The 15,013-nt window shown below is 38.9% G+C and overlaps 1 protein-coding gene across 2 annotated transcripts; it reads left to right on the forward strand.

Annotated features, from left to right (window-relative positions):
* The first annotated feature begins 657 nt into the window (after nt 1-657).
* Nucleotides 658-14,111, forward strand: LOC121654937 (pterin-4-alpha-carbinolamine dehydratase 2-like). 2 transcript variants are annotated; one of them, XM_042009312.1, is made up of 4 exons: nt 658-965; nt 1,747-1,878; nt 11,525-11,605; nt 13,823-14,111. In XM_042009312.1, the coding sequence occupies exons 1-4, from the start codon at nt 852-854 to the stop codon at nt 13,916-13,918; spliced, it is 423 nt and encodes a 140-aa protein (XP_041865246.1). In that variant the 5' UTR covers nt 658-851; the 3' UTR covers nt 13,919-14,111. The 2 variants fall into 2 exon arrangements, with proteins under 2 accessions (XP_041865246.1, XP_041865247.1); XM_042009313.1 differs by lacking the exons at nt 658-965; nt 1,747-1,878 and adding an exon at nt 8,013-8,036.
* The last annotated feature ends 902 nt before the right edge of the window (nt 14,112-15,013 follow it).

Genomic DNA, 15,013 nt, shown 5'->3' on the forward strand with positions numbered 1-15,013 from the left:
AGTTAAATCAGTCACTTCTTTAACACACCAGTTTTTCATCCACTTGTTATAGGGACAACTGGACTATGAAGTTCTTTAAAATATAATTCAGATAAAGGGGTTTTCAATAACAAATTATGCTTTATTAAGTTTGCTTTATGTGATTATTAGTGAACAGAGTTTCAGGCTTGCATATATTTGATTGTTAATCCCTATTCACCACGATCTGATCGTTTGGCAAATCTCTTGTGAGTGTTTTTATTCAGGCAACGAACCAAACAGCTATACATATGACAGAAGCGCCGCATCGACCCCGCCTCTGCCTGCTGATGAGGTACATCAACGCGTCCGTCATCTTGGTCCTGGCAAGGAAGCGTATTAGATGAACGCAAGTGAAGGCAGGAGTTTGCCAGGAGTACATTTGGTTGATTTTTTCCCAGTTTAACACAATAGATATTTATATTGTAATAATCTGGTTTAAAAGACATACCTATTTTATAAAGCCAAATTAGTTGCACATTAATGCATCCATAAGTAGATCTATTTTATTATGATACAGTTAAATAAAAACTGCACCGAATGTTGCTTTAACACAGTATTTTGAAAACCCTTGTCACTATGGAACAAACTATGAAAGCTAACATAAAACGACCAAAGGTCGTTGAGTGTTACGTTTCATTCAGCCCCAAATTGCAGAAGATTCAATCGTTTATCCTCCGTTCATGTTGGCTATTGATAATTTGCCAGGACCAATATGGCGGCCCCGTCGACGTACGAAGTAGGGACCAATGCGGCGTCTACGTACACATTTATGGTAGGCGACATAAGACCCGAACGAATTGGAAAGAAGGCCAGTCGAGGAAACGCCGGTTATGTTTGGGTTAATGTTTAGCCTCAGGACGGGCAGCTCATGGCCCTGCAGCCGTTGGTCCCGGCTGAGCAGCCTGATCGGACCTTCGTTCTCCAGGAGTAGCGTGTCCAACATGGTGAGTGCTGCGCTAACGGTCAGACTCTTAGAATTAGTATTTATAAGCATCTTAAATAAATGCTCTACATAAGAGTTGTAATCTCATGGCGATGTTTTCCCACGAGACAAACCAGGATGTAAACTTGTAAATGGAGAGAGCAAAACGTTGGCGTTACCGCGCGTTGAGCTACGCGAAAAAAGCCCTATGTCATAGAAATGGAAAAAAGAAATCTTAAAAGTTTGTTTACTTGTAAATGTACGTAGAAAATAATCTAAATTCATAAGATATTTCTTCACTTCTTTGCCACTACTTGGTGTATATCAAGACGCACTTGGCTTCTGTTTAATATTTTGTCCGAATTTGCAAGAGGTTACAGGTCACCTTGAGTATTTTATGCATTATTTATTCATTTTTTAAAATGAAATTAACGTAAATTAAATTACCACGGATTTGTGCCAAGGAATGACATAAGCAGAGTTGCCATGGCAGCTGGATAGTAACAGAAATAATAGCTAAGCCATTGCTTGTTTAAGCGTCGTTGGAATGTTTCTCAATTCTGGTGCAATACTGACCCCTTCTGGACAAAGCACAAACTGCAGCAGGGTAATTGCAGTAGTTTAATATTTTAGGTACAACCTGGAAGTTGTGGTTACACATTTGCAGAAGACTGAAAAAGCAAAATGTCTTTTTTAATTTTTAAGGTGGTATCTTAAAAACAGACTCCAAGAATCACACTTTTAATTTGCTTGTTAAAGTAATGTTGTGATTTTCATTAAATGGGGTTACTTGTTGTCTCCAGTCTTCAGACTCCCACTGGCTCTCCCCTGCAGACCGAGACCAGCTAGTGATGGAGCTGAGAGCCACAGGGTGGGTGGAGGTGGAGGACCGTGATGCCATTTTCAAGGAACTTCACTTTAAAACCTTTAATCAGGTGTGTGTGTGTGTGTATTTGTGTTACTTTTGACTCATTTGGAGCCAATGCTGGACCCATGAAGTATTGAAATTTTGTTTTGTTTTGTTCTTTTGATCACTTTTCTCAAAGATTATATACTTGGATAGTATAATTGATGTTCCTTATATAAGCAGGTGATGGCAGCTCAATAATTTATTTCAGGGTTGGGAGCATGAACCCCCAATTGTCCAAATGTGTGCTTGTGTGAATGGCTGAATAAGGGGGACAGTTCTACAAAACTTTTCTATTACCTGTTCAAGATACAAAGGACACACATTATTCCAAACAGTCAGACTTCAATGGTGACATTATTTTTACATTTTTGTTACAGAAAAAATCAGCTGGATCCTCAGCTCTTTCAACATGGTTGTTTAAGAAATGAGAAGCTACTCATTACATCAATTGGGGCTAAATAACTTGTTGCCAGCTGAAAGATAAGACTCCTACCCATTTGCTTAGTTAAATCCACGTGGTGACTTTTTTTTTTGGGCCAGGCAGTGTATTTAACAAATAATCTCAAATATGAGAAAACAATTTTGCAGTTAACTAAGAAAAGGCAAGTTGCAGCTGCATGCCACATAATATATGTGAAAGAAATATTTTAATCATAGATGTCCATCCATCTTCTGCACCCACTTAATGCATTTAGGGTTGCTAAAGCACATGCTTGCAGTGTCTGGGCGAGAACGGCTTGGACATATCACCAGTCCATCACAGGGCAAATGCAGAGATGAAGACAACTATGCACATTTCAGATCAGCAGCTAGTGTAAAATCATTACTTTACATGGCGGAAACTAGAGCAGCTGTCAAAAGCCACACGGACAAAGAGAACATAAAAAAAAAAACAACAGCAAGTTTGAACAAAAACTATTCATGGTGTGCTAACCACAACATAACAACACTGTTAAATCTGACACTTTTTTAAAAATATGAGAAATATTACAGAATGTGGACAGTATATAACAAAAAATTCTACTCAAAGTATACTTTTGATTGGTTTATATTCTTTCTTATGCAGATCGAGGAAAAGAAATTATAATGGAAACTTGTGAATGAAGTCTTAATACAATATTTTTCACATGCATTAAATGCAGAACTGCATGAGAAATTATGCCGGTGATAATAATAAAAAGGTTTAACCAGAGTATTTCTGTGGTAATACTCTAAACAAAACATTAACTTTCTGTATTTTTTCCAGTGCTTTTAACTCTGTCCCTCAGCCTTCCTCAGCATAAAAAACCTCCAAAAATCTAGTGAGCAAACCTCGATATTAAACTGTTTTATCAGAAATATGTATTGCCACAAATATATACTAAATTTATAGAGCATTTTTTGTTGTTAGAAGAGTTTTGCATTAGGATCTACATCATCTCTGCTGCAAGCAGCACTGCCAGCAATCTTCCTCATATTTCATTAAACATAGTTTAAGGTGGTTCATCACACTTTTTTACAGGAAGGGTTTCAAGAGCAATTAAGGAAATTACTATTGACATGTGTCTTGAAGACCATTCAGTAGTTACTGTGTCCTACAAGGCAGCTGAAGGGGTTATGCCACCTTTCTTGAGTTAAACTGTTTTCAGTACTTGTCTGCACATCACTTGAACGCAGTTTGCTGCTTTACTTCAAGTAAGTTTTGAAAGAAGTAAACTGCAGAGTCTCAAGGCCACTTAGCGGACTTCCTATAATCCAGTCGTTAGTTGTTTTAGCCGCTAAAGCATTCTGTTTTTACACTTCCCCGTGTTTGAAGTCAGAGGGTGAGCGCTGACCTCCCCCATCTGCACCTCCCGACTCTAAAGCCTCTCCTCTTATCCCGACACGTCAGGCTTCATTATGCAGAGAAACACCAGGCGGCCAGTTGGCAACAATTGGGGTTTTGATCAGAATGATTTCTTTCACAAACAATCAAATTGGTTAAAATGTCTCATCTGGTTCACAAACCACTAACAACCCCATCATTCCCTCTGGTAGAATGGCTTTGCTTTCCTTTTTTCCTTTTCCTTGTTGCCTTTCTTGTCACCTCTTTTCTTGCTTGTTTTAGTCTGTCTCTCATTCCCATTCTGTTCTCCATGTTTTTGGGAAATGAGCTCGTGTTATTCCAGTTTTACATGTTGGCAACTCTGTGTGCTCTCCTAGTAATGCTGCTATTTCTTTCTTTTTTTTTTTTACTTTCCTTTATTCTCTCGTCAAAATACCACCCCAGTTCTCTGATGTATTTTCACTAACTCTAGCTCGTTTTTCATGGCCATGCTTAAAGGGCTTTTACCAGAGGGGAATGGAGATGAGGAGCAACATGCTGGCAGATTTCCATTTGCCACTTATCTCCAAGTGATGGACTTGAGAAAATCAGATCCCCAAGAGTTTTAATGGGAATAACAAATCCCCCATCTGTGCGTGGAAACACTTCTTCTTGTGGTCTCTAGGGGGCGGTAGAGCTGTGTACAAACATAGTGTCAATTTGAGCTGTGAATGATCTCCAAAGGAACATGACAACTGCACTTGCTTTTTTGAGTTTATTTTTCTTTGTTTACAGCAAGTGGAAAGTGTTACGATATTGTCATAACCTGGTTAGTAATTTATCGGCGGTATGTGGGTACACAGTGTGTTGTTAGTGGCCGTAGTCTGAGAAGTTGCTGTTAGTGATTTTTCCTTGTCGAGTCCAGAGGGTTTAATCAGGTTTGAGGGGTGAAATCCTCTTTCTGGAGTCATTTTACTCAGTAAGAATCCCTGCAATCATATGTGGAAACATTTGTGCGCGCACTTGTCTTTAATACTGTAAATTCTGGTTTAAATTGCACGTGTTTTTAAGTTTTAGTTAGTGATGTTTACGCACAAAGCTTTATGCTGTGTATGTTTACAGATGACCATCTGCTATACATTTTGGTGGATTGAGCTGAAATAATCATGCTGCGCGAGTGAAACGAGTAGCCTTAAGAGGCGGCTTGTAGAGGAGAGGTGAGCTGTGCATGCTCAGCTGCTGTGTTATGTTAGCTAAGGTTGACAACAAAGCCATTTTTTGCCAGAAATACCCAATTGTGTATCGATCATTTAAAAGCTGAATTTTAGGATGGAAAAATGGCTGGTTATCATTTTCCAGCCCAGCTTACAAAGTGAACAAGCCATTTCTTTAATGAAAAAGACAACTTTTAGCAGGTAAAAGTCTCAACAACAAACAAATTATTTTGGATTTGTATTTTAAGTTATATGTGATCATTTTGATTCGTAAGATACAAGCCAATTTGTAAAAAACAATACCCTAGTTAAGGAAAACCAACAGATCGAATCTTGACTTTGACAGGAAAGGAAAAAATTCCCTTTATAAAAGGAACGAAAAACCTCCGGCAGAACCTGACTCAAGGAGGGCAGCCTCTGCCTCAACCGGTTGGGGTTGCGAGGACAGGAAAGAGAAACCAACAGAAACTGCAACTTTTAGCCAGAAAGACCTGCTGAGAGAAATACACTGATAATGCCAATACTGTCATGAGTTTATACATGGAAGAAAAGGAGCAGAAAGATGAAAAAGAAGTGCTCAGTTCATGAGACGGCCCTCAGCAATCTACGCCTACGGCAGCATAACAAATAAATAAATTAGCTTAGATCAGTGGTTCTCAAACTTTTTCTACCATGCCCCCCTTTGTAGGAATAAACTTTCCCAACCTATGTGTGTGTGTGTGTGTATATATATATATATATATATATATATATATATATATATATATATATATATATATATATATGTGTGTGTGTGTGTGTGTCTGTGTATTGCCATGGGATTCAATAGGGAAGTGACCCCAAACTTTTGAACGGTAGTGTATATATATATATATATTATATATCCCACTGGCATATATGTTTTTCCAATGTCCACATTAAAATCTAGAATCTAGCTGCCTCATTTAGATGTTTTGGGTGAAAATATTCATAAAGGACATTTGTATAGGTTGTAAGAATACTTTAAAGTCATCATTTGATTGTGTGCAATGCAGCATTAAGAAGTACAGTTATTTATTTTTTTTTACCTCCTTTGCAAATATTTACATCAGCCATTCCCTATTTCTAGTTAAATTATGTTGTTTCATTCACGTTACTTCTTCTCATTTCTTTATTTTCACCTCTGAAGTGGTGGCATTAGACTTCGAAATTTGCACATACACTTCACATAGTGGCTGGGATGGCATGTAGTGGTCAGCCCTGTTTTCCCACAGCAAGAAGGCCCTCAGCTTGAATTTGTGTGGAGTTTGCATGTTCCTCCTGCACATGTGTGTACTCCATCTTCCTCCCATGGCCCAAAGAAAATGCATGCTTGTGATTCTAAATTAACATAACGTTAGCCTTATAGCATGATTGCCTAAGTCATATTTTAAGGTTTTCAGAAATGATGGTGCATGGTGAATCAGCAGTGTTAGGAGTATAAAATTAGGTAGATGTCACAACTTGGCCGAAATATGACAGGCAATTATGCTATGAGGCTAATGATAAGTGTGTGAACAAGTATGGTTGTTTCTTTGTTATCTTTGGGATGTGACCTGTCCAGGGAGTACTTTGCCACCCAAACAACACCTAACTGGAGACAGCAAGTATAGAGAATTGATAGACAGATTTACAATCTGATGCTGTAAAGCACTGGAAAAACATAAACATAAAGCTATGATTAGGATTTTTTTCGGTAATATAAGACAGTTAACACGAATGTAAACATTTGAACTTATATGGACAAAAAAATAAAATAAGGAAAATACAAACAGTGAGACATGTCAAAGTTTTGATTCACCACTGACAATAGCCACATTGCAAGCAGCAGAGAGTGCTTCTGGAGAGAAGTGCTGTGTTTCTCTTCTGCATCCCCATTTTATACTCAGCCAGAGCCTCTCTCTCCTCCTCCAAATCTCCTTCAAGCCTGTGCCTCTTGTTAGGGGTCTTTGCCTGCTTGTGTTGAATAAGTTGTCCTACAACTAAAACGGAGCCCCTGGGTAAACCAAACCCTGAGCCATCCCCTCCTGCTTCACACACTCACTCGTATATGGACACACATGAAGGAAAGATTAATGACTTATTTTGCTGACAGTGACCACTTCATTGGTACCCTTTATGTCCACTTCTTTTTGATCATTTTATTTTTGTATTATAGTTTTAGTGTGTTTGATATTCAAATTTGATGAAAAGGAAAATCCGGAAGAAAGAGAGAGAAAATATTCAGTTTATATAAAAAAAAAAAAAAAAGAGAGAGATTTCTATTGGCATTTGATAGTTTGCAGAAACTGCCAACTAATCTTCACCCTAATATGTTCACATTTGTATACATACTAACCTTCCGCAAGCATTCCGATCATATCCCTTTCCCGGAGTTAGAGGCCAGTCAACAGCTCAGTGGTGTTCAGTTCCCAGCTCTGTCTCCAGAATACAACTTTCCTTGGGAACAAGCACCCTACATTCATCTCATTCTGTGAAAATGGCTGGAGGGAAGCCGTGAGGTGTGGCACCCAAGTTGAAGGTGGTTAGATAATCTAGCTATCAGACCGTGGGTAAGCTAAGATGGCCCTGACGTCTGCTGTCTTTTGACAAGTTCAATGTCTCTTTAAGCCCTTGCTGGTAACCCTGCATTTAATGAGAGTTTTACATAAGTTGACCTTAACGCCATGCCTAAACATTACATGACACTTGTAACATAAATAGGAGTCAGAGTTTTTACACATATTAGCACTAAATATGTGTTCTCGTTGTGACACACCATACATCATTTTTACTGGAGCTCCAGCGTGAGGCTCTTCTTTGTGTTTTTTTAGCTGTAAGAATGTTAATTGTTAATAATTAATTGTTAATGTTAATTCAAAAAAGTGAATATCAGTAAAGATCCACATGCCTGGCAACATTTTGTCTACTAAATGAAAGAGCTTAAATGTTGGAATTCTTGCTTCATCATTATTTGATATGTTGCTTTAAATTACATGTCAGTTAGCGGACAGCCTTGCCCAGCCAGCTGGAAGCTGGTTGAAGAGGTGTGGTCATCATCATCATCACAACCACCACCATTCAAATCATTGTTCTCCCTTTTCACTGCAGAGCAGCAAAGGTTTTCCAGGAGGCTAACACCGATGCGGTTGATGATGGGGCTCGCATGGCAATCATCGGGTAGTCGTGGTGTGTAATGGAGGAAAGCCGTTTGTGTCTTCATATGTGCGTATAGTGACAACGTTTGCATGTGTGTATTTGTACATGCCTACAGCATGAATGTGTCTGTCAGAGGCTAGTCAGAGTAGGCACAATCTGCATGCACTTAGTCCTGGCAAGGCACAGCAGGCGCTTCTAAGCCCTTGGACTGTGTGGTGGTGGAAAGACGATCTGTAAATAACAGACATGTGTTTGAAACCGAGTCCTGCATTTCTGCCCACAGCCTCAATGAGAGCAAGAACTCCACGCTGCTCCAACGTCAAATTGTCTCATCTAGTGTTGTATGACAATCATGCTGTAATAGCACCAAAATGGCTTCTCAAAAGCCAGTGTGTTGGCGGGGGAAGGGGCATAGTGCGGCTGTGCTGTCGGGTGTTTCTGATTATTTGAGATTGGGGGGCCTGTGTAATGTCATGTCAAATTATCTGACTCTGACAGCTTCAGCTTGTTGGGCCAGTTGGAGACAGCGGTTGGCTGACTGAAAGGGTTGCTAGCCGACTGGCTGGCTGACCTATTGGCTTTGAGAAGTGTGGCCAGCACAATACAAATGGAGTAAACAAAGCACTTTGAGAAGGAGAGCCCTTGACCTCTGTTGACATGTTGGCTGGGACTGGAGGGGTGGTTTTATTTTCTTTTTGGCCCAAGTGGAGGGCGTTGTGATGAACCAGTGGGTGACAGACAGGCGTAGCACTGCCACTTTGCCTGCATTGTGTCCTGCTACTATGCTTACTGCCCCCAAGGGACCAGGACCTGTTAGAGAAGGCTAATGTGGGGCATGGTTTTACAGTTTTTTTTTTTCCAGGGGTTTTATTTTATCTTTTGGATATTGAACCTCAGTTCATTTGTAGTGAGAGATTGTGTCTTTTCTTGCTTTTTCTCTCCTGAGACATTACATCTTTTCTCTGGGTTTGTGTTGCTCAGCTGTCTTCTTATGTTTCATGTTCCCTTTTCCTCCAAATTACATTTTGCTTTGTAGTTTGTTTGCACATCAGTGAGGTCTGATTAGGGACATGTATGTATTTTTTTTTTTCTTCAATAAAGTGCAACACTTTTAATAATAAAAGTGGGAGAGCAGCTGTCGTATTACTCAGCACTTGGAAGTTTTGGAAAATAAATCTGAGCTCCATTTCGGGTTAATGCACTGTTAATTCAACTGATTCTACATGGTAATACAATACTCCCTTATTTTGATAGTTACTGATAGTAACATGACATTTGTTCCTGATTAATGGCAAACTTTGTCATGAGATGCTTTTGGAAGAAAAACTAAATTGAATTGACAAGTTATTAGTCTAGACCATAAGTTGCTCCGTTTGAAAACCTGTGAAAACGTGCAGAGATGTACACCGAGCATGCATTAGCCAGCTAAACAGTTACAGAATGTCCTATGAATGTGTGCGCTGGCCATGTTGAAAAAACACTGTCCTAGGACATCAGCCGTTATCCGAGTGTTTATATGCAAGGACAGACATAGTGTCTTTCATTTACTCACAGTTCTAAAAGCACCAGATTAATCTTCTTAATGTTGTGAAGTAGCTATTCTCGTTCTCTGGTATGGAGTTGGCTGACACTGCAGACTTATACCTAAATTTGACTATGTACTAGGCACTTGTGCCTCTGCAAAGTCCCAATCAGGATGATCCAGAAATCATGATTTGGCATTAACAAGTTTAGAGGAAGGAACAAGCTTTTGTTCGCCGCCAATGAGTGTCTTGGAAAACGATTTGGTAGATAAATTAAAAAATAATAAACGATTCACTGCATATTCATATACCTAAATCCAGTCTGGCAGGAGTGTCTGGAGACACTAAGGGATGAATAGTGTTTTCATAATAGGTTCAGGATGGAAGGCCAGTTTCGGAAAGAGCAGGGTGTTTTGAAATGGGACAATATGCAGGAGCCCTAAAGTGTTAACACTGAACCCTTTTTACCTGTCACTCAGTGTTCCCCAGCAGCAGATTAGCCTGAGCTTCAGCCCTGGGAGAGGAGACATGTTTGGACAACACCTGACATGACAGGCTGCTTTACCATCTCCGTTAGAGCCAATGAAAACTGAGATAAAGCAGACAGCCTTGCTCTCCAAATTGGTGCCTCTGGGGTCAAGTTGCAGGAATATGTCAATTACTTAAATTGATCAGGAGACTGTTTCCTTGATAACCAATTTGATCAAGCTGCTGATCGTGTTACACGCATAGCACTACATGGGAACAGGCCGTCTCAAAAACGGGTTATTCTGCACTAACAAGACTAAACGCAAATTTCCTTTGTGAAAGTAATTCTCTTTCGTCATGTCAGGTGGTGGATGGGGCCGCAGCCATGGCCTGTAAACAATGGCATTTCAGTTGATTTAATTAGGCAGAGAGGAAGCATTTAGGGGCTTAATTGAGATTGCAGTGGGAAATTGCTCTGAAATAGGTCTACCTGATTTATTTTTTCTTTCTTTTTTCCCCTCACAGCAAGCATGATGAGGATTTCACTCTCCTCTTTGTAGATAATTAGAATTACCGTAATCACTCCCTGGATGGCCTGAGATTGAAGAGAACTACATGCCTACCCTGAAATATGAAGAGTGCATATGTTCGGCCGTGTGTGTGTGTTTGTCTGTGGGGGTGTGTGTGCACATCCCTCGTTCCTCGGATGGCAGCATTGCTTTTATCCGGTGTATATTTCTGATTATATGTTCTTGACGTTTTTTCTTCATAAGGAAACTCTGGGAAATCAGCTTCTAAAATGTGAAAAATATCGAGAGTCTTCTGTCAACTTTGACTCCAAACACACACATTGTTGGGAACTGTAGCATTTCTTATGGTATAATTATAATTCTGCAAGACTAATTTAAGGAGGATTCATATGTGTTTCAGTCATTTAGCTAAATATTTATTCTCTCTCTCTCTCACACACACACACACACACACTCACTGTCAATGTTTTCTAATTTTCTGATTCAGTGCTTGGGTGAGAGTTAAATGCACAGTTGTACTTGTGCATTTAATAGTTTAGGGAAAGTCAAATTAAGTTCACCTGTAAAAGTTAGATTAACTCATAAGTTGATAGTGGTGCAAAAATGAAAATGATGTATTGTAATTTTTATAGATGAATAATGTCAGCTGTACTTTAACTGGTTATTTCCAGCCTTACAGCTAAAACAGCTAAATTACAGCATGCTGTGAGTTGTTGTCAAATATCTATGAACAGCTTATTAATGGTTAACAAATAAATAAATAAATAAATAAATATGAGAGGAATGTTTTTTCTTTTTTTTGGTGGGAAAAAAGGGAAAAAAACTTTTTATGTAAACTAATTCAGTCAGTCTAAAGCAGTCCTGCAATAAATTAAAATGTCATTGATTTTCCTAATATTTTATATTTCTCTTACTTCTATAGATATTTAAAAAAAAAAAGTTGTATAAAAATATAATTTTTAAAAATGATTTTCCTCTATGTTTTCTTCCCCTGCAGGCATTTGGTTTCATGTCACGGGTGGCTCTTCAGGCAGAGAAGATGAACCATCACCCTGAGTGGTTTAATGTGTATAATAAGGTAACAGTTTTCTTTAAATGAAAGCTATAATCACATATTGTAATAATATCTGACTACTTATTTGCTGTGCTTTTATTTATTAAGTATCAACTACAGAAATGTCAGTTTGTGGAGTCAGATTGCCTCATGTCATCTCAGCTGGTTGTTTTAGTTACCACCATATTTACAATCCTATGGTTGGTTTGTAGTAGATTACAAACACACATAAATCAATAAATCCTGGATAAAGTCAAGATTTTTAATGTCAAACAATCATCGCCGGTTCACCACTCAAAGCCGGAGACACACTCTGTTAGTAAGGGTGGGGGGTGGGACGGACCCAACAGCTTCACACTATAATCCTGTGATTTTTATTGTGAAAACTTTTGCAAATATCTCATGAGCACCCACACACACACACACTCGTTTACTCTCTCTGCCTCGAGAGTAAAGAAGTGGTCGATATGACAAAGCGAGCCCGTGAAAATCTCTCAGCATTAGTCTGTAGCCACTGAGTTACTGTGTGGTGGACCAGGGCGATCTGAAAGGAATGCTCTGCCTAATCCACTCTTTATTAAAGTGGCTGTGTAACTGTGCTGCAGGTCTCTGAGCCCCCACAGCACTTTCCACTAGCCACTTACACATAAATCCTACATGAACTAAAGTTCAGCTCTAACAAAATAGATGCTGTATTGTAAGCTCCTGCTCATATTCTCTAAAATTCAATCATGTTCTGTTTTCTTGGCTGTCATTATAATGACATGTTTACATGTGTTTCTTCTTGGTGAGGACTTCTGTGCAGGGTGTATCCTCATTGGTTGAGACAGTGTGTGGAGCCAAAAAACAAAAAAACAACTACTTGTACTCAGCGTTCAGGACAATATTTTTCTATCTGTGTGTATTGCAGGTTTAAAGAAAAAGTATTTTGTGAAATATGATTGTGGTTTTAGAGGAAGTTGTGCTGGCAATATTATGTGGCAACAACAGCTGAGTACAGTGTGTGTGTGTCTTGCCATCATAGACATGTCACACAGAGACCAAAACCAAAACTTGTACTCACTAGCTGGCAAACCACATGGAGGCCCAGCTCGGCTTCCTCCAGTGATGCAGTCAGTAATAGACAAATTACCGTTAGCACCACCAAAAAAACAATAAAGTCAAGTTATGCTTCTACCAGTGTGTGGAAAAGTTTCTCAGGAAAGGTTTCAGCTGGCAGCCTTCTTTCAGACATAGAAGGGAATTATGTCATGTAAAATCATGCAATCTCAGTTTACTGCAATGTGATAAATGATCACCATTAACATGGTTACATGTATAATTAGGGTTTTGATCCAGTTTTTTTCCAGTCAATGCTGGAGATACATCACAGAATTTTTGTTTTTCTTTTGCTGGCGTCAATACGAATCAGGAAGAAAAATGGTGGGTTTTTTCCAGATTACATAAAAGTGAAAACATAACAAGCAAGCCAACCACTGAGCTTGTGGCCACTTTCCTGCTCAGGGCTCCACACTAACTTTTAACTTAACAGGTGCTTCAAAGTTGTTCATTTAATTTTAAATGAGAAACCCCACAGAGTAAACAGTGCTTCATCCACACATACACGCACAAACACAAGAAAAATGATCAAATTAAAGATGAATCCTTTAATATTACTGCTTGCTTTGCAATAAAACAGCATTTTATTCTGTATATACTACAAGAGCAGAGAAAAATGTCCCAGGACTGCGAGAAAAGAGTGATTTGATTTTTTTTTTCCAACCCTGGTTTTGGGGTTCTCAAAACGTGTTCTCAGTACATCTTGGCAGCACTTTTTCTCATCTGGTGTCCAACAACTATGGTGTGATTACTCAGAAATTTGAACTTGACATGTAAAAGAGGAAAAAAATGATGCAGAAAGTTGTCATTTCCACTGCTGGTGCAAAAGGTTCAACAAGGTTGAATGGATAGTATTGAGGAACAGCTGGCTGAGGATGTAGGAAAATCTAAATACACATTTTGTAATGCATACAAACACAGGGGCACCTTGGTCCCTGAACACATTCAAACCTACCCTGTGACGTGCAGTAGCTTGTACTGGGATTTATTGTCATTTCAGTGCCCTTTGGAGACCAGTTAGTACATCTAATTGTACTACAAAGGTAGACCAAAAGTACAGCAATTTGCTTTGTAACATAAACACAACAATGATACTTTTGTTGATTGAAGCGTGACTGAGTCTACATGTTTATATCCTCACAGATCCAGATTACACTGACCACACACGACTGCGGAGGACTATCGAAACGGGACATCAAAATGGCCAAGTTCATTGACAAAATTGCACTTTCCATGTAATGCTTTATCTTCAGTCTGACAGTTTGATTCAGCATTTCTAGTTTTCCTGCTTTCCTATTCTGTTCTGTCAGACAATTATCACGTGCCCACAATCTGCATCTATTTCTGTGAAATAAAATCTGTGAACATTTTTTATGGTTTTATTTTTCCAGCATATTTTCTACAAGACTAAATAAAATGTTGATGTTCGTCACTTTTGCCTCTGTCACTGATTAATCTTCAGTATCATGTCCAGTACTGGTGGATACTACTTCACTCCGTCCTCCACCAGGCCACCTGTTCTTGTTTATGGCTCTTTAGAGTGAAGCGAAATGAAGAAAGAGGTCAGACTGAGTTGGAAGGGGATTTACTTGATTTACAATTTGGTAAGGGATGAGTCAGATAGAAGCTCCTCGTTTTCAGCTGTTACTGTTAAATCAGAAGCTCTGTGCCACAAACAGCTTTTCTTTTTGTTTAAACCAGTAGAGAGAAAGTTAACCTGTGATGCAAATTTTAGTTCACAAACAAGTTCTGGTTCCTGATTAACATAATGCATAATATCTCCTTAATTCACGTTTTCTGTTGCAAAACTCATTTAGCAGCAACAGCCTCTAAGGTATTTCCTGTGGCCTGACTTCTGAGACTGGCATGTTGAGAGAGATGTGGAGCTATTACTTTCTACAAAACTCTTTCAGCTCATCTATATCTATGGCACGTCTTGACTGAACAGCCCTTTTCAAGTCATGCATCAGCATTTAGTAGAATTTCTTTTCAATTTTGAGTTACTTGTTCCCTCAGTAATTGCAAGGCATCCAGACCCTGAAGCAGCAAAGCAATCCCAAATCACCATGGTCCCTCCACCATGCCTAAGTTAATGTTTTGGTGTTAAGTGTTTTTGTTTTTTTCCTCAATCTTAATGCACATTTTTACAAAAAAAAAACAACTTTTGTCTAATCTTTCAGCAGGGTGCAGTTCCAGTTGTGAAGCAGCCAAACATAAAATGTTCAGCAATGTGTTTTTCTTACACAGAACACAAGAAAAAAGACTATACAGATGTCTGCTGGTTGTTGAAGCAAAACCCACTGTTTCTTTTACATTGTTAACAATTACAAATTA

This window comes from Melanotaenia boesemani, chromosome 15 (assembly GCF_017639745.1).
Source record: "Melanotaenia boesemani isolate fMelBoe1 chromosome 15, fMelBoe1.pri, whole genome shotgun sequence".
Classification (NCBI taxonomy): domain Eukaryota; kingdom Metazoa; phylum Chordata; class Actinopteri; order Atheriniformes; family Melanotaeniidae; genus Melanotaenia; species Melanotaenia boesemani.